General features: G+C 47.3%; 2 protein-coding genes across 2 annotated transcripts; both read right to left on the bottom strand.

The window, feature by feature from the left end:
- Positions 1-367: 367 nt before the first annotated feature.
- On the bottom strand, positions 368-2,017 carry LOC135820232 (uncharacterized). Its single transcript, XM_065333548.1, has one exon. The coding sequence runs from the start codon at positions 2,015-2,017 to the stop codon at positions 368-370; it is 1,650 nt and encodes a 549-aa protein (XP_065189620.1).
- A 6,549-nt stretch (positions 2,018-8,566) lies between these two features.
- Positions 8,567-10,095, bottom strand: LOC135818956 (uncharacterized). Its single transcript, XM_065332123.1, has 3 exons — positions 9,700-10,095; positions 9,144-9,434; positions 8,567-8,996 (listed from the first exon to the last, which is right to left on the bottom strand). Exons 1-3 carry the CDS (start codon positions 9,815-9,817, stop codon positions 8,587-8,589), a joined length of 819 nt encoding a protein of 272 aa, XP_065188195.1. The 5' UTR covers positions 9,818-10,095; the 3' UTR covers positions 8,567-8,586.
- Positions 10,096-27,015: the final 16,920 nt, after the last annotated feature.

The raw sequence follows: 27,015 nt of genomic DNA, 5'->3' as shown, positions 1-27,015 counted from the left end.
GAACAATTCACAAGATATTCCGCTCGTGAACATGGCGTGGTACGAACACGCATAGCAATTACTGTATCGTAAAAATGTGTCTCGACGTAGACGTAACAGACATGCACTCGTGATGTAATTCTAACAGACTAACAAAATAATTATTACACTCGCGAAATACATAGCAGTAATACGCAACGCACCAATATTGCAAGCGACCTAGCATGTCTTGACAATACTGCCCTTGCAGTATGTGACAGTTCTGTACACAATTCGTAACTACAATACGCTAATAGTATCAACGTGCAACATGTGACAACATGAAAGGATAATGTTCAAGAGTGCAGTCTCCTGTCCATTCTCCCCACCTTGATGAACCGCGGGGGCTTCAACACAACGGACATAGCTTAGCAATAGGCCGCACAAGGCTCTTACCGGTTGCTAGACGCAGCTTCACCACTCGTACATGGTTATCCTTGCCGGGATAGACTTCCATTACGCGTGCTAACGGCCATTGCCCACGTGGTGTATCGTTAGATGCCACTACCACCACGTCGTTGACCTTCAGGTCTGGCAACTCTTGCCTCCATTTCTTGGCCGGGTTGAGAAGAGGTACCCACTCTCTCATCCAGCGAGTCCACACTTGACCAATCAGATGCTGCACAGCGCGCCAGCGCCTGCGCGGGCTGAAGCTACTTTCGCTGCAAGCTGGTGCGAACTGACCACCGACTTGGCCGATGAGGAAGTGGTTTGGCGTCAATGGAATGTCGTCCGACGGGTGAGCTGACTGATACGTTAGGGGACGCGAGTTGAGCATGCTTTCAGCTGAGGCAAAGCACGTTGCTAGCTCTACATCGGTGATATCTGCTCGGGTGAGTATGGCGTAGGCTGCTCTCTTGGCGCTCTTGACCATGGACTCATGAATTCCTCCGAAGTGAGGTGCTGCTGGTGGGTTAAAGTGCCAAGTCACTCCAATAGCAGACAACTTGTTGGCTACTCGCTGCTGGTTGACTTTGCCGACCAACTGTTGCAGCTCATTGACTGCGCCGACGAAGTTGGTGCCGTTATCCGAGATGATATCTGTAGGCGTTCCACGACGACTGACAAACCGACTCAAGCAGTTGAGAAATCCATCGGTGGTGAGGTCATTCACCAGCTCGAGATGAACTGCTCGCGTAGCGGTGCAAGTAAAGACAGCCATGTACCGCTTACACTGGGCTCGTCCTCGTCCCTGCTTCGTGAAGAATGGTCCGCAGAAATCAACCGCGGTTGTAGCGAACGCACTCAATGACGGCTTCGTACGGTGACTCGGTAGAGGAGCCATGACCTGCTGCAGGGTCTTTGCTTTCTGCCGTCGACACGCTTGACACTGCTGCTCATACTCACGAATAGCTTCTCTGGCCGAAACTATCCAAAACCGTTGGCTGAGCGCTGCCAAGGTCTGATTGGTTCCACCGACGTGAAACAGGCGGACGTGTGCTCGTTTCACTATCAAAGTGGTTACTCTGCTCGAGCGGGGCAGAATGATCGGGCACCTGGCATCATCCGAAATATGCTCTGCATAGCGCAACCGACCACCACACCTCAGAATACCATCTTCGTCGAGCTGCGGCTGTAAGCTGCTCAGCACACTCTTAGGAGAGATAGGCTTTCCCCGCTGTAGAGCACTGATTTCCTCTGGGAAGGCTGACTGCTGGCACTGACGTATGATGACATACTCGGCACTGCGGATCTCATCTACGGACAGGGGGCCTGACACTCGCTCAGTGTTCAGGCGTCTTGCGTTGCTTGAGAAGCGATTGATCCAGGCAATGACCCGGGCCAGCTTGAGGAGGCTGCTGTAGCGCTCTGGATCCAATGCGGGCAAGGCGGCGATCGCCAGATAACTGAAATGAGCTATCTCAACTGCAGGCTTCTTCAGCTCTGCCGCCGCTGTTGCTGACAATGCCTTTCCTGGGGACGGCGTGTGTAACCCGGACATGTCTGGACCGCACCACCAGAACTGGGAATCTGCGAGCTGACATGGTGCGTCGTGCATTATGGCTGATTGTATGCCCTAGTGCGTAGCCCTCGGTCGTGCACCGTAGCCCGCGGGCCTGCGGCCCTTGGGCTACGGTGCACGACCTCGGGCTACGCACTAGGGCATAAATCAGCCATAATGCCCTCCGTACCATGTGTTATTATATACTTCACAGAAGAAGTCAGCGATGCGACGTCTTGCTGATTTGGGTACGTCACCATGATATTTGCGCGGTTTGGTACAACTTGTACAAATTTTTAGGCAACTCTTGAACCTTTGTACATCTTTGCTGTAGAAAAGGTCTAAATCGTACGCCAAATCGCTTGTCGCATCGCAAAAGTTGAGCCAAGCTCAACTTCTGCGATGGCCCAGTTGCGGCAGTTGAGTGGGATGCGAGATGGCTGCGATTTGGGGATTTCATCAGAACAGATACTGTACGAGGTGATTCGTAATTTTTTAACATTGAGTCATTTCTTAACAAATCTGTAAAATATCTCATTGCAAGCACCTGCAAAAAGTCACGTCAAATTTCTTTTTGCCATTGCCATTGCCAATGTTCTGTCAAGTTCGCCTCCAAAATTGAGACTGATATTCCTTCAGGAAGTGACATTGCAAGAGCTTTCAGTCTGCATGTGCGCGATGTTTACGGTAAAATAGAGTATAAGAGAGTCATAGCCGCTGGTTTCAACCTCGAGTGACAACATATTTAGCTGAATAGGAAGCATATGATAGCTACATACTGGAAACGACGCCTAGGAAGGAGGAATGTCGGTGTGTTGGCCCTAGTAATGGCCAAACATTGGCAATCACTGAATTTGCTAACAGATGTTGATCACAATTACACATGAAATCAGGGTGATACACCTATTGCTATGTAAGCTTGAATGGCTTGTATTTGGATGAACATGATCTTGATCAAGTCTTGCTGGACCATCCTGAAGACGTAGTGTCTCCTTCTATTGAAAACTGACTTGAAATTGTGCTGCTAAGGCCTATTTTACCACGATGTTAAGAAATGACCACAACAAATAATATGCGGAAAAATTGCCATTTTTCAACTGCCACCTGCTTCCCAACACCAGGGATTATGTGAATGAGAATCCCAACATTGCAATCCAAGGACATCAGTATTACATTTTTAGAGGATGAAATGGAAAGATTCACACCTCGAACCCTACGGAAGGCTTTTTTACTTTCGTGTTAAATAATGACGAATCACCTCGTAGTGTCGCGTATAAAAGCATGACTCGAATAGAAGCCGACTTTGCCAAGCACGTTGTGACACAGAAGCATGATTCGACTAGAAGCTGCTTTCAGCTAGGTGCATGTGCAAGTACATGCGTGCCCATATGCACTGCACAGTGGAGACTGATCATATGCACTGCACAGTGGAGACTGATCACATGGCAGAAAAAACGACATCGCTATGCTACGTAAGTTTCTACGTAAGGTGCTCGGTATTTCACTTAGGCTACGTAAGTTTCTACGTAAGATGCTCGGTATTAATCTACCAACGCGTGGTAGCCGCGTGCTGTGCATGTGCACGGCAGGCATTGTGCTGCAGTGCATGCAGTCCGTTTTCGGATGTGCATGCGCGAGGAACTTCCTTCTTTGAAACTGCTTCTTACATGAGCTGTTTCGGATATTTCGTCTCCTGGCTTATTTCGTCTCCTGGCTTATTTCGCTTCGGCTCTGCTGAGACGTCCTTTCACGGAATATTACTCAATGACAGGTGAGTTGACCAGTTCCCTTTGATTCATTTGCTTGTGTTGACTCTTTCATTTACGAAAAGTGTGCTGATTTTAGGTGGAATACAATAAATAATGGAAAAGCTGACAGGTTCTCTTTTCTAAATTTAGCTTTTCTGCTGTCGAGGCCTCCTTTTATCGAATACTCAATGACAGGTGATCTCTGCGTTGACCAGTTTCCTTCGATTCATTTGCTTATGCTCACCCTTTCCTTTACGGAAACGTGTGCTGATTTTATTCGGATTTAGATCCACTCGTATCTCTTTGCCCTTGCCCACAGTGTGCGAAGAAGGCGAAATCACATTCTTGACGGTAAGGCTTATGTTGCTGCTGAAGCTTAGATCATAAGATGTGTTGTCGAAATTCTCATGTTCATTGTACATTGGAACGTTACAAGTAAGGCACTGGTCATGATTGCTTCCGGCATTCCGTGCTCCGATCATAGGGTAGAATCTGAATTTTGCAGTGGCATAGCATCGTTGGCAGTTCCCAATCTGGAGAGAACGGTGATAGGCGACAAGCCTCTGGGTCATCCTAATAAAGATATTATTATTAAAGGACGCATTGGCCGAGTATGCAAAATAAATTGGCATATCAGGAAAGAAAAGTTTCAAGGACGCATTGGCCAAGTCTGCAAAATAAATTCGCATATCAGGGAAAATCTCCTTTATGGAGAGGTTCATGCATTCAGTGACTTGTTTGCTTCATACGAAACAAGCCAATCGGTGCAGTCTCGTGAAAATCTCTTACGATTGGATTTGTTTAGTCGAGTCAGGGCTGTTTGATTTGTGAGTAGCGCCGAGATTGCACTGCCCCAAATAAAGTTGCGTGCCGGCAGAGCAAGCGATCTGCAATCTGTTTGTAGTACCTGCAAGAAAGTGCTGTACATGTATCGTATTTTCTCTGTTGTTGTTTCAGTTGCCGCCATGTTGCTGAAAAAAGGTTCAGTGACTCATTTGTTTCATACAAGACGAGTCAATGGTTTGGTCTGGCTTAGAATCTTTCGCTGTAGAAGAAATCTATTCGTGTCTCTATTTTCACTGGTTATAAAATAGGGTTACGACAAACTCACAGAACAAATACCATCGGTCCCTTGATGTTCGTCCTAAAGAGGTTTGACTGGATATCATTCACACTCACCAAAGACGTGTAACATTTTATTATTATGGAGTGCCTTGTTTATCTCTCAGTACCTCCAACCATAATATCCTTGCCCCTTATATCCTCAGGATCAGTGTAGTTGTTGGAACGAGGTGTCAGATTCAACAATGTATTTGTTTACATTTTAATACATGTTTATTGTTCCTACTTTGCTGTGTTGTTTTAGACAATCGTGGACTTGTAACATTTTGAAGTCATTGAACTGCTTCCAAAAGTTTTGTCGACATCAACAGGATTACGATTTCAGAACTATATGATGCAGGATGACCTTATCACGACAACCCATGACTACAATTATAAACACAGAATCAACGAAAACATATGCGGTACGCACCTGGTTACAATTCTCAAGTAAAATTTGATTTAGGGTGTGGAAATCTGAATTTTCTGAAAGACAAGACAATTTTATGACAGAGTCATGAAATTCTGCAACAGCAACATCCACAGAATGACCTGCATATAAAAGAATTATCACCGCCGCTACCCATATGATTCCCCTGCAGAAGAACATTAATATGCATGACTAGTTCTATTTTCTGCAAGAAAAGGCTTGCACATCAATTACATCTTAACTCGTATCCATATGTCTTTTTCTCTTCCACATTTATTTATGGCTCAACATCCGAGTTTAGGCCTTGACGGATTATGCTAGCATAATTTTTCGCATAATTCCTACCAAAATCGAATAATCGCATAATTCGAGGCAAATTGCATAAGAATCGCATAAAATTGTAATAATCCGCCTGTTCGCATCAAATTCCATACAGTTGTACATGTTCTACAAGTACAAGTACAATGTAGATGCACTAGGAAGTTGTAGGTTTACGACTCCCTTGATAACATGTCCAGTCCACTACAATCAGTAGTCACATCCTTTATTGCTGAACCCACAAATAATTGTGATACAAATTGTAAACCATCCGAGGAAGAAGAGAAAGCCATTAAAAATAAAAATAAAACAAAAAAGGTTATTGTACCATGCCAAACGGCTATTATTAAGTCATGTACCAATTGTAATACATGACGTAGTATAGCAATCAGTGATGGTAGTAGTAGTAGTAGTAGTAGTAGTAGTAGTAGTAGTAGTAGTAGTAGTAGTAGTAGTAGTAGTAGAATTTATTATTTTGATAGGGAAGGCCCTACAGACGTTGCCGTCTTGTTACAGGGAACCCTATGGTCGTAGCTAGCGTAGCGTTGACCCCGTTGAACTTTTGCAATTACAGTACAACGCCCTCTACAAAAAAATTCCCTTGTTATTTTGCACAGAACCATTATGCATTAGCAGCATATGTGAGCATAATGCGGCATAATATGATAACTTTTAGCATAAAAATAGCATAATTCTCCAATTTTTTCAGCAATGCGAAAAGCATAATTTCACGAAAATATTAGCACATGCGATTATGCGATTATTCGATTTTGGTAGGAATTATGCGAAAAATTATGCTAGCATAATCCGTCAAGGCCTAACCGGGGTCCAGGCCTCCAGGGAACCAGGGAGCGGCAAGAGACCTGCACTCAGTGCACAGAGGACTCGGCGTGGGAACATAGGAGTAGAAAAATACCGGTATTTTACTACTCCCTTGTACGAACTGGGCCTTTCTTGCCACTCGTTTCACGTACGCGTGCCCCAGCTTACAACAAATCCCTGGAGTCGAGTCCAAAAATCACGTTATCGAATAAGGTCTATAGAGACTGGGCGCCATGCCCGCGCCCTGTCTGCCGTAATCCTTGCATTAATACTAGCACTACAACCTTACGAAGTAGTGGTTGCGACTTCGGCGATGATTTGTAAGAAAGGGTTTGCTCCCCACACCGGAGCTCGCGCTATTCCGCCGACTTTACTTGACACTTGACCGACTCAAGACTGCCATCCAGAGCACATCCTTTATTGCTGAACCCATTTGTGGGTTCAGCAATAAAGGATGTGACTACTGATTGTAGTGGACTGGACATGTTATCAAGGGAGTCGTAAACCTACAACTTCCTAGTGCATCTACATTGTACTTGTACTTGTAGAACATGTACAACTGTATGGAATTTGATGCGAACAGGCGGATTATTACAATTTTATGCGATTCTTATGCAATTTGCCTCGAATTATGCGATTATTCGATTTTGGTAGGAATTATGCGAAAAATTATGCTAGCATAATCCGTCAAGGCCTAACCGGGGTCCAGGCCTCCAGGGAACCAGGGAGCGGCAAGAGACCTGCACTCAGTGCACAGAGGACTCGGCGTGGGAACATAGGAGTAGAAAAATACCGGTATTTTACTACTCCCTTGTACGAACTGGGCCTTTCTTGCCACTCGTTTCACGTACGCGTGCCCCAGCTTACAACAAATCCCTGGAGTCGAGTCCAAAAATCACGTTATCGAATAAGGTCTATAGAGACTGGGCGCCATGCCCGCGCCCTGTCTGCCGTAATCCTTGCATTAATACTAGCACTACAACCTTACGAAGTAGTGGTTGCGACTTCGGCGATGATTTGTAAGAAAGGGTTTGCTCCCCACACCGGAGCTCGCGCTATTCCGCCGACTTTACTTGACACTTGACCGACTCAAGACTGCCATCCAGAGCACACGTAGGTTCGATGGACTTCTCGTGTGCTCTGGATGGCAGTCGTGAGTCGGTCAAGTGTCAAGTAAAGTCGGCGGAATAGCGCGAGCTCCCGTGTGGGGAGCAAACCCTTTACTACAACCAAGAGTACATAACCCCCACGATCCTGTCAGCTTTTCTATTATTGTGTTCAGGGAGTCGTAAAATACCGGGAGGCGACACGCCACACATTTCACGATCCGAGGATTGCCGCACTCGACCCACGAAATTTGAAGCGTGATTGAAACGTCGTCGTCATCTTCTTTTTCTCTATTGTTTTTGCTATATGCTTCGAGGCTATTCTGGATCTCCAGAGCGAAAGCTGGTTGTTTCTGATACGTACCACGCATTACCTTAGGTTGAGCCGTGGCTTTTAATTTTTTTTTGGAAGTTCACTGCTTTGGAGACGACGGAATGTCAAGGTAAGTTATTCACGAAATGTACTCAAATTTGAATTGAGTCAATGCGAATGACACCCTGTTTTCGGAATAGTTCTCCACTAAACACACCATGCCCATGGCCCCTTCATGTTGTCCAAGTTCCATTCTAGGTTTGTGTGAAGTTTCGAGATGAAGTTCGACGATGTACTCACCTTTCCATGGAAGGGAAAAAAAAGTAGCATATCAAACAGAATCCATGCAGTATTTGATGCCACTATCCTCATTCTTCTGCATTCAAAGTGTTTCACATCTATATGGCCCATGAACTGCAAACAATATTTGTCATTTCTTAACTGTTCATAGCTGTTCATAACTGTTCTGAACACATTGCCTTCAGGAAACGTAAGGCCGAGTCGCCTCACCGACTGAGCAAAGTTCTCTGCGACGAAAGTCACACTATCGGCGAATGCACTCAAGGTGAATACCCGTCAATATCCTGTATACTGCTTGTACCGCTTATCACAGTAGCATACACACAAGCACACATACACACACACACACACACACACACACACACACACACACACACACACACATGCATGCTCGTGCACACACAAGCGCAAAATTCACATATCACTGGTTCAGTTGTTCTTATCTGTATCGTATTTTGTCTTATACAGAGCTTCCGAGCCACGCCGAGTCACCTGACCAACTGAAGAAGGTTCTGTGCGACGAAAGTCACACTATCGGCGGTTTCACGGAGCGGTTGGTCATTTCTGGGCAACGCTTGATGCTCAGATGTTTGGAGAATGGCTCCAAAATTCTCCAAACAAGGCTGAAGGCTTGTCACGGCATCCTTGCCAAATAAAGGTATAAGCTGCAGCAAGTTGTCGTTGCGACACCCTGCTCCTTCCAGCTCACGCCGCACGGCCACCAAGCACCAACCACCATGGTACTTTTCAGCAAGGTGAGACAAATCGTCAATCACCGGTTCGGGGATGGCTTCAGCAGCTTTGGATGGTGCTATTGACGCTTTCCTGATAGCAGCGGCAGCCGTGGCATGCAGGTAGCTTATCAGATTCGCTAGCACTGCAGATGTAACTTCCAAATCTGAAGAAGAGAAAAGAAAAAGACAACATATAAGGACTGGTGGTTGCAGAGACTGTACTAGTATTCAAAAGCGAGCGTTTGCATACCTAGTCTGCATACCTAGTCAGAAGCCAATTTTTTTCCAACATGCATGCAAAACGCACTGACCTTCACAATTGATTTTCACTTCGGGAATAGCTGTTGCGATGACGGACAGCATTTGTTGCCATGCTTGCGAAATATCAGCACCCTTGCATGCCTTCAGCTGGCACACTTCCTGGCGTAGCAGCTTTGCAGTACCTGATGCCTTGTGTAACCGTGTCGTAATAACATGCAGGAATGACTCCGTCGCCTCAGTAACACTCGCCTGTCTCATTGTCAGCAGTTTGCAAATTCCATGGATCACTGCACCTTCCATAGGCCTGTACACCATGATGGCACTACCACTCTTACATCGATCTGCACAATAGACAAAGTATGGTTTGAGGATGGAGGTTTACATCATCTACGGTGATGATACATACTAGGTACACACGTAAATTTTCAGGACTTCAATAAATATCCTGTCACAGTGAACAGACAATGCATCGTGGGCAGACTAGGATGAAAAGGATGGTGTCGACCACCTAATTTATCGGGTCAGTTCGGGCACTTAGGTATGCTACAGATTATACATTCGTGTCCACAAGGAAGAGACAAAAACATGCAAACGAAAGAATCTCACCTGTAGCCCACAGCTGAACATCCCCACAACTCAGGTCACCAAGTGAATACGTGGCGTCATCTACATCTTCCACGGTGGACTCATCACTTTGGCAGTCATCTCTGTCAAGCTCCATCATCCTTTACTTCGAAGGCCAAGGCACAAAGTATTATTACTTAGAAAAACAAAACGAACTGCTGACACTGGATTCGTTGTGTGCAGGATAATTTTATTGAGTTTTCAAATTTTTTGGACCAAACAGCGAACGAGTCCTTTTGCATGACCTGCGCCGCTTTGACCTCATGGGAAGTCCCTCGCCATGCAGCGCGTGAGGTCTCAGCACTCGTGCCCGAGCTGAGGCAATCATCCGACGCGGTTGTGCATCTCGTGTCGCCTCCCGGTATTTTACGACTCCCTGATTGTGTTCACATGGCAGAAAAAACGACACCGCTATGCTACGTAAGTTTCTACGTAAGGTGCTCGGTACTTCACTTAGGCTACGTAAGTTTCTACGTAAGGTGCTCGGTATTAGATCTACTAACGCGTGGTAGCCGCGTGCTGTGCACGTGCACGGCAGACATTGTGTTGCATGCAGTGCAGTCCGTTTTCGGATGTGCATTCGCGAGGAACTTCCTTCTTTGGAACTGCTTCTTGCATGAGCTGTTTCGGATATTTCGTGTCCTGGCTTATTTCGCTTCGGCTCTGCTGAGACCTCTTTTCACGGAATATTACTCAATGACAGGTGAGTTGACCAGCTCCCTTTGATTCATTTGCTTGTGCTGACTCTTTCATTTACGAAAAGTGTGCTGATTTTAGGTGGAATACAATAAAATTAATAATGGAAAAGCTGACAGGATCTCTTTTCTAAATTTAGCTTTTCTGCTGTCGAGGCCTCCTTTTACGGAATACTCAATGACAGGTGATCTCTGAGTTGACCAGCTTCCTTCGATTCATTTGCTTACGCTCACCCTTCCATTTACGGAAACGTGTGCTGATTTTATTCGGATTTAGATCCATTCGTTTCACCTTGCCCTTGCCAACAGTGTGCGAAGAACGCGAGTTCACCTTCTTGACCGTAAGGCTTATGTTGCTCCTGAGGCTTTAAATAGATGTGTTGTCGAAATACTCATGTTCATTGTACATTGGTGCGTTACAAGTAAGGCACTGGTCATGATTGCTTCCGGCATTCCGTGCTCCGATCATAGGGTAGAATCTGAATTTTGCAGTGGCATAGCATCGTTGGCAGTTCCCAATCTGGAGGGAAAGGTTCAAAGACGCATTGGCCGAGTACTAGTATGCAAAATAAATTCGCATATCAGGGAAAATCTCCATTATGGAGAGGTTCATGCATTCAGTGACTTATTTGCTTCATACGAAACAAGCCAATGGGTGCAGTCTCGTCTCGTGAAAATCTCGTACGATTGGATTTGTTTACTCGAGTCTGGGCTGTTTGATTTGTGAGTAGCGCCGAGATTGCACTGCCCCAAATAAAGTTGCGTGCCGGTAGAGCAAGAATTACGATCTGCAATCTGTTTGTAGTACCTGCAAGAATGTGCTATACATGTATCGTATTTTCTCTGTTGTTGTTTCAGTTGCCGTCATGTTGCTAAAGAAAGGTTCAGTGACTCATTTGTTTCATAAAAGACGAGTCAATGGTTTGGTCCGGCTTAGAATCTTTCGCTGTAGAAGAAATCTATTCGTGTCTATTGGCGAAATATTTGTTTTCACTCGTTATAAAATAGGGTTAACACAAACTCACAGAGCAAATGCCATCGGTCCCTTGATGTTCGTCCTAAAGAGGTTGGACTAGATATCATTCATACTCCCCCGAAGTCGTGTAACATTTTACTATTATGGAATGCCTTGTTTATCTCTCAGTACCTAAAACCATAATAATATATCCTTGCCCCTTATATCCTCAGGATCAGTGTAGTTGTTGGAACGAGGTGTCGGACTCAGCGATGTATTTGTTTACATTTTAATGCATGTTTATTGTTCCTACTTTGCTGTGTTGTTTTAGACAATCGTGGACACTGAACTGCTTCCAAAAGTTTTATCGACATCAACAGGATTACGATTTCACTACAATATGATGCCGGATGACCTTATCACGACAACCCATGACTACAATTATAAACACAGAATCAACAAAAACCTCTGCGGCACACACCTGGTTACAATTCTCAAGTAAATGTGATTTAGGGTGTGGACATCTCAATTTTCTGAAAGACAAGACAATTTTATGACAGTCATGAAATTCGGCAACATCCACAGAATGACTTGCGTATAAAAAAAGCATCACCGCCACGACCCATATGATTCCCCTGCAGAAGAACATGAATACATGTATGCAAGACTAGTTCCATTTTCTGCAAGAAAAGGCTTGCACATCAATGCGTGTAATACGGTATTGAATTTGATATGATACACATAGGGGCTCCCGTAAGAAGAACATAGGTCTGTGGGAAACACCCTAGTAAAATAAATAAAATAATAATAACAACATGCAGAGGCGCTACATGTAGGCCATCATTAGGGCATTCCATTGGTTACACAATTATATCCTTTAGCAAAAAAAAAGAAATTATAGCAATAAAAACTGCTTTATGGCAGTTTTCTAAAAAAAGTTATTGTGTTCTAGTCCATGGACCTCGTCTAAAAAGTAAGAAATTAAGGAAATGTGATAGCCGAAAATTAAAATTTCACACAAAACCTCACAATAATCACACACAGGATGCGAGACGACCTTTTCCCCTCGTGGTCCTCTTTCATATGCAAGCATGTTGGCGCAGTACATGTACTTGTACCGGTACAAGTACAAGTGTCGAAATAAACAAGTTTTTTTGACGGATGCCGGATGGGAGTTTGAGCTCTCACTCGGACCTGGTTTCTGGCGCCCCGTTCGCAACTCACCCTGATGCAGAGTGGCCAGTGTTGCCGGTGCAACGGCAACGGCACCTGCGTCAGGTGTGACTGCACCAAGGCGGCACGGAAATGCTGGAGCTGCCTTCCGTCAAAGAAGGATCGTTGTAAAAATTCCGCCATCCCTTCTCCTCCCCAGCCGGAGCAAGCTGTCAACGGCCATCGACAACCTACGGTGCAGGACAACGCTACGGGAACAGTTCTAACCGTAAAATGCGATGATGCCAGCGTGGATGCCAGTGCAGCCAAAGCTCTCACCGCCACCCTGCTGGCAGAATGTCGAGATCCCGTACCCGTAGATCTACCGTGCAGCGGTGAGGTGGCGGCTGACCATGAGGCCAATCAATCCACTCGATTTACTGGCGATCAGACCGCTAGCGCCGCCTCAGACTCCCAACAGTTTGCTTGGAGAGCACTGGATCAGCTGCAACCAACCACCGTGGTTACGGAGGGCGGAGCGGACGAGCCTCCTGCCGGCGCTCAGTCGGACTCCCAGCAGTATGCGTGGAGGACACTGGACCAGCATCAAGCACGCACAAGTGCGTCCCAGGAAAGCCCTGTGCCCACCCCAGAAGAGGTCGACCTCGTAGCCAATCTGGATCAGAGCCAGCTGCAACAGACCCCGACACACTCAGATCAGGAGCTGGAGGAAGGCCCACGGGATCTTCAGGATTTTCCTACTGCCCCCACTACAGGATTCCTTCTGGGCGAGCGTACCAACTAACTTACTTGGATTCTGTGCAGGCTGTGCAAGACGTGTACGAAGAAGTGGTACACTGTAGACCGAATGCAATGCAGGTACCCCGAGGAGCCACTGGCAAGCTCTTCGTATCCCAACTCGCCAATTACATTACGTGCTTTGGAACCAGTGGGCCATATGAAGGCATAGCTCTGAAAGTGGCCATGGTCTTCCAAATGCTGATGCTGCAGAAGCCGCCAGGTCCTGCAGAGAAATCCGCAGATATCCTGCAGCGCCGCCTAGCAGCATGGCACAGAGGGGACCTACACGACCTGCTGCACGAATGCCGGACGATTCAAGAGGAGCTCACAGCACCTAGCCGGCCCCACCGCGGGGGTAACAAGGAGAAGGATGATGCACGCCACTTTGCAAACCTGGTGACAAGTGGGAAGCTATCCAACGCCCTACGATCGCTAGCCCCCAACGGAAATGCTGGAGCCCTGGCGCTGGATGACAGCATCGGTGATAAGTCAGTGCAAGAGGTCCTGCAAGACAAACACCCTGACCCTGCGCCCCTAGCCACGGAGGCCCTGATACAAGGTGTTCCCCCTCCTCAGCCTCATCCGGTCAGGTTCTCTGGTCTCAATCGTGACTTGGTGAGAAAGGCGGTACTCAACACTCATGGCGCAGCCGGCCCGTCAGGTGTAGACGCTGAGGCATGGAGGTGGATGTGCACAATGTTCTCCGATGCGTCTGACTCGCTATGCGATGCGCTGGCAAGCTCTGCTCGACGTGCGGCGACCGAATTTGTCGACCCCCGATCGCTGGAAGCGTACCTGGCATCCCGACTCATCCCCCTCAACAAGAACCCGGGGGTTAGACCCATTGGGATTGGCGAGGTGATGCGGAGAGTGGTGGGCAAGGCCATCCTGTACGTAATTGGTCAGGATATTCAAGAGGCAGCTGGCACCCTTCAACTCTGTGCAGGCCAGGACTGCGGGATCGAGGCGGCGATACATGCCATGCAGCAGGCGTTCGACCAGGAGGATACCGAAGCGGTCTTAATGGCAGATGCCACGAATGCGTTTAACACGCTGAACAGGGAAGCGTGCCTGCGCAACATGCGTCACCTATGCCCATCCCTGGCGACAGTCGTGATTAACAGCTACCGACAACCCGCAAAGCTGTTTGTTGGGGGCAGCGTCATCATGTCGGCAGAGGGCACCACCCAAGGCGATCCCATCGCGATGCCGATGTATGCGCTGGGCATTCTACCCCTCATTCGTGCTCTCTCGGCTGAGGGAACGATCCAGATGTGGTTTGCAGACGACTCCTCCGCGGGCGGCAGAGTCCAACGACTACGCGCTTGGTGGGATATTCTGCGACAGAAAGGACCGGCATATGGGTACGCAGCAAATGCTGAGAAATCAGTCCTGGTTGTCAAGGTCGGTCACCTGACGAAAGCTGAGGACGCCTTTGCAGGGACCGGTGTGCACATTACCACCGACGGCCACCGGTTTCTAGGTGCTGCACTCGGATCGACGGAGTTCGTCCAGAGCTATGTTTCCCAGAAGGCAAACGGGTGGAAAGACGAGATCGTGTCCTTGGCCAAGATTGCCGAAACCCAGCCACAGGCTGCCTATGCAGCATTCACGCAAGGCCTGAAGCATCGCTGGTCCTTCCTGTGCAGAGTCATGGAGTGTGCTGCTGAAAATCTTGGCCCTCTGGAAGACACCATCACCAATGCCCTTATTCCTGCCCTGTGCGGTAAGCCAGTAAACTCACGTGAGCGAAGGGTCCTTGCTTTCCCATGCCGTGAAGGAGGCCTCGGCTTAGTCGACCCCACCACCTTGGGCGACCAGTTCCGGGCATCGGCAGCGATAACCTCGGCGCTCGTCCGCAAGATTCTGGACCAGGACACCCAGATTGGCCATGTGCTGGACCTGGTACGGTCCACTAAGAGGGAGGTGGCAAGTCGTACCCGCACTTCAACGGCCCAAGCAGCCAAAGAGTTCATCCTGACGCAGAACACTGATATCCAGCTCTGTGTCGGTCTGGCGGCGGAGAAGGGTGCGTCGGCTTGGCTGACCTGTAGACCCCTGAAGGCCCATGGCTTTGCCCTCTCGAAGGGTGAGTTCCGGGATGGCCTTGCGCTCCGCTATGGCTGGCCGCCAGCCCACCTTCCATCGATCTGCCCGTGTGGTGCATCGTTCACCGTCGCCCACGCCTTGTCGTGCTCTCTGGGTGGGTTTCCCTCACTGAGGCACAACGAGGTACGAGATGTTACGGCTGGTCTCCTCAAACGGGTCGCCAACAACGTCACCACTGAACCACACCTGCAGCCGGTGACTGGGGAAGCATTCCGCTACCGCTCTGCCATAACGGACCCCCAGGCTAGGCTGGATATAGCAGCGAGTGGTGTCTGGGGTGGGCGTTTTGACCGCACTTTCTTCGATGTACGGGTTTTTAACCCTTTCGCGGCTTCAAATCGCTCCACCTCAGTACCCTCCTGCTACCAGCGCCACGAACGGGAGAAACGCCGCTGCTATGAGGAGCGTGTTCGAGAGATCGAACATGCAACTTTTTCACCTCTCGTTCTCTCCTCAACAGGCGGCATGGGCAAGTCGGCAACAGCCTGTTATAAGCGGATTGCCGGGCTCCTGTCCGACAAGACGAAGGAGCCGTACAACCGTGTAATGGCGTGGATTCGCTGCCGACTTGGCTTTGCTCTGGTTCGCTCCAGCATGGTTTGTTTGCGTGGTGCTCGGCGACGCCCCATGCGCGTCAGCGATGTGGCGGATGCATCTGCTACCTTGGCCGTTGCCGAGGCCCGCTGCCCTGTGTAACTGACTGCAAGTGGTTCCTAAATCAGTTCCTATTCCTCATTGTTGCTTCTTTTTTCCCCTCTAGTTTTCTTTTACGGTATTATGATTTCACGGAGAAGGCGGAGAGCCCGAACGTGTGCAGTTTTATGTTTATTATTTGCCATGGCGACCCCCACAAGTCCAAATAACTGGCAGGGCAGGGTTGGGCCTTTTTCTTTCTTCTCGGATTTATTTTCATGACATGCTCACTGATGCTTGAAAAAATAAAATAAAAAATAAAATAAAAAATAAAAAAATAAACAAGTGTTGAAAGCCGTACTATTAGATCTTCAAGTGTCGTGATTATTGTGAGGTTTTGTGTGAAATTTTAATTTTCGGCTATCACATTTCGTTAATTTCTTACTTTTTAGACGAGGTCCATGGACTAGAACACAATAACTTTTTTTAGAAAACTGCCATAAGGCTACACTGAAGAAGGTCTGTGGTTCGACTCACCCGACCGACCGTACATTTTTCAGCCCGACCGTAACTTTTTTTCGGCGGACTGTCGTGTGACTGACGTACGTGGACTGAACACGTCCACGTCTACGTGCTGTGCAGCGTGAGTCTGCGGACGCAGGCGGCTCCTTTTGGACTTGACTTGTAGTTGTACTGCAGTGCAGTGCAGTGAGTGGTACGACTGCTGCCTTGTGCTGGTAGTAGAGTCTACTGGATACGACCACCGGCAGACTGGCGAGACTTATTTTGAAGTGACCGTCCGGTTGAGAGTGATTGCCTCGTTCCAGATTATTATTATTATTATTATTAACTTTTATTTTACTAGGGTGTTTCCCACAGACCTATGGTCTTCTTACGGGAGCCCCTAGGAAGGTTATGCATGAGCGAATAAATGAGCGGTAATCGGTACAAGTACGAACAGTGGAAGGCAGCATATTCCACCGGTCAGCAGCGAGATAGCCAATCCGAGAAAAGCCAGCCGTACTCTGTGCTGGGGGTAATGCCAAAGAAAAAGACACCTGGGATCTCGTAGTGGCAGTGGTGTGAGAGCTACAGCAGCGGCTGGTAAAGATTTCTTGAAGCAAAGAGCTGCATGTTCCGCTATGGATGCACCGGAACAAAAGAATGAACAATTTCAAATTGACGCGCACCGAAATATGATAAAGGCTGTAAAGGCTAAGAATGTGTGAAGCACTGGTAAACTTATCAAAACCAAATACTATTCTGAGGGATCTATTGAACAAATTAAGGACGGCCTTCTGTTTTGGGATGAAGGACAGACGAGATTGCACTTTCCTCGTGTATTGGGAACGATATTTCACCTGTACCGGTAAGTTGCTGCTCCATGTGTGCAAGCACAGGAAGCGTCGATGGAAAAAGCCCATGTATTCGTGCACGCCGACACCAAACTAGCAATACAGGTCGTCCCCCGTTAATACGAGTCCGGTTAGTACATAAACCCCGTTAGTACATAAGAAATCTCAAGTCCCGGACGAAACGTGGTCACTTCCATACAAATTTTGTCGGTTAGTACATAATTCGTTAGTACATAAACCCCGTTAGTACATAACATTTCTCCGTACCCGCATGCCGCCTACCTCAATAGTACATAATTTGTAGGTCTTTTGACCTTCCAGTGGAGGCACATCGTGTTCTCAGAGTTTCTTTTTGTGGACGCAATTAGCTCAGAAATCAGAGCGCACATCACAAACCGACAAAGCTCTGTTTTTCCGAGTGACTGTACAGGCGCGGTTGGACATGTATCACGTAAACTGTAGAATCTTCGCTGCCTGTGACCGTTATAACATAATGTTTATGTTATATCGAGGCCGGGAATCAAGAATATCTCACTCCCCAGTCATGGTAGCAAGAAACACTCAGAAAAGTGGAAAAAAGTGAAAAATTCTGGTACACAAGCAAGTTATGTACACTTCCGTTTAGTACATAAACCCCGTTAATACATAACATTTCTCAAGTCCCAGAGATTATGTATTAACGAGGGACGACCTGTACATGTACCGGTACATTGTACAATTTGTACTTCGAAGTAGTTTCCGAACTTACTTTCAACTCGCATCGTTCTTCATTTGCTTGATGATTTGGACAGTCAGAGTCACCGCTTGAAGTTATTCTCTTCTCGTTCCAGAGCTACACAATGTTTCAAAGTATTAGCCAGTGATCCCTTTATACAACATATATGGCATAACACTGCGTAATAATGCCGATGTACTGGGTGTCTAAAGGCAGTACATGTATACAGTGTATTTACATGTACTAAAAAATGTATTTAAAAAAAATCCGCCCGCCCGTAAAAAAAATGTCCATGTTAAGGGCCTGGTCAGACTGCGGCAAATTTTGGTTGCCTGACGAAAACAGAACAGCGTCCAGAATTTGAATCGCGATCACACTACACATGTTGGGAGAGTGAAAATTCAAACCGTTTCGAGCGTCAAGTGGTAATCTCCACGAACAACGTCAAATTCCTTCACCTTGGGGATCACCAACACCTTCAGTGCAATCCTTGCAACCATCCTTATGAGTTTTGTTGTTCTCCGTGGCCAATTAGCTCCTCGATATCGAGATGAAAAAATCAGTGATTATCAGCGTCAATGGCGTATCAGCGTCAAATCCTGTTTGGAGCGGAAAAGCGTGGCCCGTTCTTGCTTTTTTTTGGAGCGTCAACTCTCGCTTTTGCCGCTCTGGCGGCAAGTTACTATGGAGATTCGGATTATAATCCTAGGATTATTTCGATTTTGCCGCAGTCTGACCAGGCCCTTAGGGCCTGGTCAGACTGCGGCAACTTTTGGTTGCCTGACGAAAAAAGAACAGCGTCCAGAATTTGAATCGCGATCACACTACACATGTGGGGAGAATGAAAATTCAAACTTCATTTCGAGCGTCAAGTGGTTATCTCCACGAACGACGTCAAATTCCTTCACCTTGGGATCGCCAACACCTTCAGTGCAATCCTTGCAACCATCCTTATGAGTTTTGTTGTTGTCCGTGGCCAATTAGCTCCTCGATATCGAGATGAAAAAATCAGTAATTATCAGCGTCAATGGCGTATCAGCGTCAAATCCTGTTTGGAGCGGAAAAGCGTGGCCCGTTCTTGCTTTTTTTTTGGAGCGTCAACTCTCGCTTTTGCCGCTCTGGCGGCAAGTTACTATGGAGATTCGGATTATAATCCTAGGATTATTTCGATTTTGCCGCAGTCTGACCAGGCCCTAAGGGCCTGGTCAGACTGCGGCAAAATCTGCGGCAAAATCGAAATAATCCTAGGATTATAATCCGAATCTCCATAGTAACTTGCCGCCAGAGCGGCAAAAGCGAGAGTTGACGCTCCAAAAAAAAAGCAAGAACGGACCACGCTTTTCCGCTCCAAACAGGATTTGACGCTGATACGCCATTGACGCTGATAATCACTGATTTTTTCATCTCGATATCGAGGAGCTAATTGGCCACGGACAACAACAAAACTCATAAGGATGGTTGCAAGGATTGCACTGAAGGTGTTGGCGATCCCAAGGTGAAGGAATTTGACGTCGTTCGTGGAGATTACCACTTGACGCTCGAAATGAAGTTTGAATTTTCATTCTCCCCACATGTGTAGTGTGATCGCGATTCAAATTCTGGACGCTGTTCTTTTTTCGTCACGCAACCAAAAGTTGCCGCAGTCTGACCAGGCCCTTAGTCGAACCACACACCTTCTTTAGTTTGGCCTAAAATGTAGGTTTGCAGCGTACGGCAAACCGTAGTTATCGCGGACAACCGAGCAGCAGGCAAAAGCCACGCGCGTGGCTAGGCGCGCAACAATGCCATGGGGGTGTCTGGCATGCAATGGCAGGCAACCGTACTAGTAGAAAGCCCAGGTTGCACCAGGAGCACTAGTACGCCCACAGGCGAGACTACCCCATATTTGCATGAAGGTTGTAGCGCAAGTAGTATTAACGCAAGGATTACGGCAGACAGGGCGCGGGCATGGCGCCCAGTCTCTATATTAGGAAGCAGGTCCTTTCGTGGCACGAAAGGGCTCCAGCCGCGGCGCGTACTAAGTCTCAGCCAACGCATAGTAGTATTAGCAAGAGTACATAACCCCCCGGGGTTATGTACTCTTGGTATTAGTACTAACCGGTTATAACCGAGCATGCAAGATAAAACTGCAACAAGGCGGTACGGGGTAAGGACTAGTACAGTGCCAGGCAGAGACAGGCGGTATGGCGGAGAAATGCATATCACGTATGGAAAAGGCGAAGTCCCCGGGGGCTATCGGACCCACGATAACAGACACCACCATGCTTATATGGAAAATAAGGCGCGAGAGCTCACTAGGTAAGGTGGGCCGCGGGCAGGAAGACAGAAAAGAGAGGCCCAGCACGGGCCGTATAAGCGCGTGGCATACGCAAATGGTGTAAGACGTACTCACGAAGGCCACCACGCGAGAATGCGGCAGCATGGCCTGTGTACGAGAGTACGATGCCGGGGCAACGCAGGGCGGACCAAGCTGTGGACTGTGGTGGTGTTACACAGCCTACAGGCACGAGGCACCTCAGCAGTTGGAGGTGGCGATCGCAGTGTCAGCATCAGTTCTGGCAGCTAGCAGCAGCAGATGGGCTTGATTTTTTTTTCAATACTATCAACGAGGAGCAGCAGGCAACCCTCATTTCACAATGGTGATTGCATAATCACATGGCAAAACAACAAAAATGCAACCCCATTCTACAGTGCTATGATGTGTGTGTCTCGGGGGGAGGGGCGATAAGCAGTTTTTATTGCTATAATGTACTCTTGCTACAACCTTCATGCAAATATGGGGTAGTCTCGCCTGTGGGCGTACTAGTGCTCCTGGTGCAACCTGGGCTTTCTACTAGTACGTGTTGTCAATTCGCACACCAGACAATCAGAGATACCCGTTTATGAGAGTTGGTAAAGTATATATTATCTCTTGACAAGGACAGAATTATTCGACATCAACATTAGGGAGTGGATTCGACTTCTGACTAGATTACCGAAGTTTGGTTATCTTAGAGTGAACTAGAATAGAATGTACGGTACAATGCATGAGCGCGCCCATTTAGCTGGGCGCGTATATTATGTGTATAGCCCGACTATGTACACTATAAAGGGATGTAATTAGATCAAATGTACGGTGGGTTTTATGTGCAGGGGCAGAAGGAGGGAAAAACGGGCTACAAATGTGTACGGTATTAATTATAACATGCAGGGGCAGCGGGGAAATGGGTCAAATATGGTTATAAGTGTGTACAAACTAATGCATGCAGGGCCAGGGGTAGGGGGTAATGGAATGCGTATGAACTACAGCATGCAGGGGTAGGGGGTAATGGAATGTGTACGAACTACTGCATGCAGGGGTAGGGGGTATTGGAGTGTGTATGAATTACTGCATGCAGGGGTAGGGGTAGGGGGTAATGGAATGTGTACGAATTACTGCATGCAGGGGTAGGGGTAGGGGGTAATGGAATGTGTACGAATTACTGCATGCAGGGCTAGGGGTAATGGAATCATGCCGGGGTCGGGATCCAAATATGGGGGTGCGTATAACATACGGTCGGTTGCCCGCCATTGCATGCCAGACACCCCCATTGTTGCGCGCCTAGTCACGCGCGTGGCTTTTGCCTGCTGCTCGGTTGTCCGCGATAACTACGGTTTGCCGTACGCTGCAAACCTACATTTTAATATCCCGATGACGAGGTCCATGGACTAGAACACAATAACTTTTTTTAGAAAACTGCCATAAAGCAGTTTTTATTGCTATAATGTACTCTTGCTACAACCTTCATGCAAATATGGGGTAGTCTCGCCTGTGGGCGTACTAGTGCTCCTGGTGCAACCTGGGCTTTCTACTAGTACGGTCGGTTGCCCGCCATTGCATGCCAGACACCCCCATTGTTGCGCGTCTAGCCACGCGCGTGGCTTTTGCCTGCTGCTCGGTTGTCCGCGATAACTACGGTTTGCCGTACGCTGCAAACCTACATTTTAATATCCCGATGACAAGTAGACTTCACTATTTTAAACTCTAGACGGTACTTTGCTTGTACAAGAGTGTTTGCAAGTCAAACAAGAGCGCCGAGAACGAAGTAGAGAGAGGTAGGAGAAAGAGAATCGGTTCGTCTTGCAGCGTCATGGCCTTCAATGTAACTACTGGCGGTGGAAAGAGCCTGATCGCTGGGGCCATCTTGCTCGTACTGTTCACCGCTGAAATAACGAGGTCATTCTTAGCAGCTCCGTGTGGTTTAGAGAATCAGAGGCGGCCACCGGCACCGGCTGCACTGCTTGGCGTAGTGAAGGTGGCTGCGCAAGAAAGAAACAGCTTCTGGGCCAGCACAGTCCGCGATACGTTTCCCAGCATCGCAATGCCAGCGACTCGGACTGAGTGGATAGAGGCGATGCGAGCCTCATTGTTTCTGCAGGGTTTGACACCCACCACGTCCTGTCTTCAAACACGATACGGCATACTGGGAGATGGCGGGAAAACCCTCTGCAACGTCCAGCAATTCCTGACCAACTCGGAGTGCCTTGTCTACAGTGTCGGCGTTCAGAACACGTGTGAGGTGGAGATGCAGCTGCACCGAGATTTCCCACAGTGCACGATTCTCATGTTTGATCCGACGTCCAAGAAGTTCTTCAAAACAGCCCATTGCTGTAAAGTCAACAACATGCAATGTATATCAAAGGCTCTGGGCGGAGGAGATGGAGTGGCAGAGAAAGACAAGGTCGGTATGGCGGGAGCCACGCTGACGGAGCTCATGAAACAGCATGGTCACGAGGGACGGACACTCAATCTACTCAAGATGGACATTGAAGGCAGTGAGTACAACGCATTGGAATACTACATGAATAGCGCACAGACTGCTTTTCCTCGTGTTCATCTGCTGCTGATGGAGATTCACAACTTAGCAGACTCGTCTATTCGTGAACGCCTGAAGAAACTAATCGTGTGGCTGGAAAGTTTAGGTCTCAGTGTGTATTACGTTGAGCGCAATCCTTATTTTCCAATGACTGGTGCTGAAATTGCACTTGTCAATCGATCGCTGTTAGTACGTGTGTAGCTGCAGACTGCCAGGCTATAATTATGCTATATCGGCGGAAGTGTTTCGAACTACCCAACGCGTTAACGTCTTTCTGCGTGGTTCCCTCGTGCAAGACCATCGCCATGCGCATAATCATGCGGTCAAGGATGCAAGACATTTCACCATGGAGTTGTAAAATGCCCGGTATTTTACGACGCAGGTTGACGCCTCGATACGTGATCAGAACTCCTCATTAATTTTGTATTCGTCATTATTTATCGAGTCGACCCAAGGGATAGCCCAGGCACCACTAACTATTCCGACACTGAGTTGGTATTCGATGAATAGGAAGACGATTCTATGTACTGTACTGTTGATCGCCCACTTAGAAGATTATCTTAGACACTTGGTAGAAGCACATTGGTATTGAGTAGAACTAGAAGTATATATTTCCTATTTGATTTTCATTGCATTGATTGTTTTGCACAGATCTACATCTACACACAAAAGATATAACGGAGGTTTACAGATTTGTCGCAACTCAGAGTTTCATCAGGTTTCATCAGGTTTCAGCAGGTTTCAGCAGGTTTCAGCAGACGGCTATAGTCTATAGTCGCAACTGAGGATTGCATTGAGCAAGAAACTCTGAGTGGCGACAACTCTGTAAACCTCCGGTGTTCCTTTTGTGTGTGATAGTGCTCCAGATTACTGAGTTGAGCCCTCTCCGCTGGCAGAACTAAGTTGTCCGCCATGTACATGTTGATGACTAGAATTGCCTTCCACACACTAAACGATCCATGAACAGCAAGATGCCTGGTGATACCCCAGCCCTTGACACTTGCAGTTTGACTTTGAAAAGAAACAGTACAGCTACAGGTCAGCGAATCCACCTCAGAGTTCTCTTGTCGCCTGTATCCGTGTCTAGCCGCTCTGGACACTGGCGCCTTGACTCTGATTGAGCACTTGTCTGAGCTCCACGACTTGGGCTGATTTTTCCATAATCTACTGCTTTTCCTCTCTTACAAAAATGAATTTTGGTGCTAGGACCTCGGTAGGGTGTGGACAGGGCACTGTAATCTCAACAATGGTGAATATTTAGAAAAGCGATCCTGTCAGCTTTTCTATTATTGTGTTCACATGGCAGGAAAAACGACACCGCTATGCTACGTAAGTTTCTACGTAAGGTGCTCGGTATTTCACTTATGCTACGTAAGTCTCTACGTAAGGTGCTCGTTATTAGATTTACCAACGCGTGGTAGCCGCGTGCTGTGCACGTGCACGGCAGTGTTGCATGCAGTGCAGTCCGCGGATCCGTGTGTCGGGTATGTGCATGCGCGAGGAACTTTCTTCTTTGGAACTGCTTCTTGCATGATCTGTTTCGGATATTTCGTCTCCTGGCCTGGCTTATTTCGTTTCAGCGCTGCTGAGACCTCCTTTCGCGGAATATTACTCAATGACAGGTGAGTTGACCAGTTTCCTTTGATTCATTTGCTTGTGTCGACTCTTTCATTTACGAACAGTGTGCTGATTTTGGGCGGAATGCAATAAATGATGGAAAGGCTGACAGGATCTCTTTTCTAAATTTAGCTTTTCCGCTGCCGAGGCCTCCTTTTACGGAATACTAGATGACAGGTGATCTCTGAGTGGACCGGTTTCCTTCGATTCATTTGCTTATGCTCACCCTTTCATTTACGGAAACGTGTGCTGATTTTATTCGGATTTAGATCCATTTTTATCTCTTTGTCCTTGTCTACAGTGTGCGAAGAACGCGAGTTCACCTTCTTGACGGTAAGGCTTATGTTAGATGTGTTGTCGAAATACTCATATTCATTGCACATTGGTACGTTACAAGTCAGGCACTGGTCAGTGGCAGACTATCGTTGGCATATCCCAAACTGGAGGGAAAGGTTCAAGGACTCATTGACCGAGTTTGCCAAATAAATTCGCATATCAAGGAAAATCTCCATTGTGGAGAGGTTCAGTAACTTGTTTGCTTCATACGAAACAAGCCAATGGGTGCAGTCTCGTCTCGTGAAAACTATATGATCTCGTACTTGTATGATTGGATTTGTTTACTCGAGTCTGGGCTGTTTGATTTGTGAGTACCGTCGAGATTGCACTGCCCCAAATAAAGTTTCGTGCCGCCAAAGCAAGAATTACGATCTTCAATCTGTTTGTAGTACCTGCAAGAATGTGGAGTACATGTATCGTACTTTCTCTGTTGCTGTTTCAGTTGCCGTCATGTTGCTAAAGAAAGGTTCAGTAGAGAGGTTCTGCAAAACGAAAACTTGAACGTAGTTTCGCGACAGTCCTTGCGAAAGTGCGTACGAATTTTTGCACGAACTTTGCGTTCTGCACATTTTCGTAGTTTGCGCGGGCCAAGTGCACGTACGCCATGACCCGATCTCACGAAATTTCCTACGACAGTTCATTTCGCGTTCCCTGCAAGTTTCGTGTCCAAAGTTGCGAAAGTTCGTGCCAAGTTTTACACTTCTTGATGTAGAGCGAAAGTTTGTACGCATTTCCGTTTTGCAGAACCTCTCTAGTGACTCATTTGTTTCATATGAGACGAGTGAATGAGTCGGTGTGGCTTAGAATCTTTCGCTGTAGAAGAAATCTGTTTGCATGTCTATTGGAGAAATAATTGTATTCACTGGTTATAAAATAGGTTAAGACAAACTCACAGAATAAATACCATCGGTCCCTTGGTGTTCGTCCTAAAGAGGTTCGACCGGATATCATTCATACTCACCAAAAGATGTGTACTTCCTCCGCGTCATCGAAATTGTCGCAGTTTGACTTTTGGTGTAAAACGCGGTATTTACTCACCAGCACTCGTACCAGAGGCAAGGAATCGGACATAGGCGATAGTCATCAGTATAGGGTGACGGCAAAGTTCTATTTTCTGTTATTGGAAGCTGGAATTTTTGAACTAGACGCAATTTCTTCGCTGATGTCGCTGCGCTGGTAATTTCGACTCGCTGAGATCGGTCAGGCGTTGCAGCCTGCACATTTCTCGTGCTTATGGCCATTCACTCAAGCCCCATCACTGTTTTACCTTAGCTGGGGTGAGAATTACTTCGTGGAACAAGTGGCAGCGCCTGGAGAAACATCGAGGGGTCGGCAAACTAAATGCCTCAACAGCGATAAAATTTGTCGCTCTGGCTGAGACACTCAGTACTAGTACATGATTGTACATGTACATGCAAGAGCCGTGTAGACTCTACACGTAGTGCTAGTGATGCACGCGCAGGTCCCGTACATACCGTGTATAGTGATGCTGAAAAAGAGGGCGCGCTGGACGTGATACTACACTTACCTGCATGAGCTGTGGGCATGCCATGGCTAAAAAACGTTCATTTCAAGATGGAGGTGATTCCGCCGACGGTAATCAACCGACCTCGCAACGATCGTGTATTCTTACTAGGCTTCGTTGGTGGTGAAGTAGAAATCATCCAGAGCTAGCAGACGACAAGCATAGCAGCTCTTGTCCTGTGGAGAAAGTCAAAGCGTTTGAGATAAGGCGCGACCAACTTTCAACCTTCCTTGAAATATTTCGGAACGATATTTTTGCGTCCATTGACATCAGTGACGACGAGGACTTCATCTCTGCATGAAAACTCTCAGTCCAATTGTCCTGGAACGTTACTCTAGTCTTCAGACTATCATACTGTGTAATAAGTTTTGAATGGCTTAGTTTATGGAGTTGTCAGTAACAAGTGACAAGTCACTAGTCAAACTGCGACAATTTCGATGACGCGGAGGAAGTAAGATTTTATTATCATGGAGTGCCTTGTTTATCTCTCAGTACTTCCAACCATAGCCTTGCCCCTTTTATCCTTCAGACAAGTGTAGTTGTTGGAACGAGGTGTCGGACTCAGCAATG

The sequence above is a fragment of the Sycon ciliatum genome, chromosome 6, assembly GCF_964019385.1.
Source record: "Sycon ciliatum chromosome 6, ocSycCili1.1, whole genome shotgun sequence".
Classification (NCBI taxonomy): domain Eukaryota; kingdom Metazoa; phylum Porifera; class Calcarea; order Leucosolenida; family Sycettidae; genus Sycon; species Sycon ciliatum.
The sequence above is the reverse complement of the archived record's forward strand: the minus strand, read 5'-3'. Positions and strand labels throughout refer to the sequence as shown.

What these genes read in the sequence shown, in the direction of transcription:
- LOC135818956 (XM_065332123.1), bottom strand. Translation starts at nt 9,817, where the DNA reads ATGATGGAGCTTGACAGAGATGACTGCCAAAGTGATGAGTCCACCGTG. An exon ending in TGTTCAGCTGTGGGCTACAG is followed by an intron (nt 9,435 to 9,699) that starts GTGAGATTCTTT and finishes TCTATTGTGCAG; the next exon opens with ATCGATGTAAGAGTGGTAGT. An exon ending in AGTGAAAATCAATTGTGAAG is followed by an intron (nt 8,997 to 9,143) that starts GTCAGTGCGTTT and finishes TCTCTTCTTCAG; the next exon opens with ATTTGGAAGTTACATCTGCA.
- LOC135820232 (XM_065333548.1), bottom strand. Translation starts at nt 2,017, where the DNA reads ATGCACGACGCACCATGTCAGCTCGCAGATTCCCAGTTCTGGTGGTGC.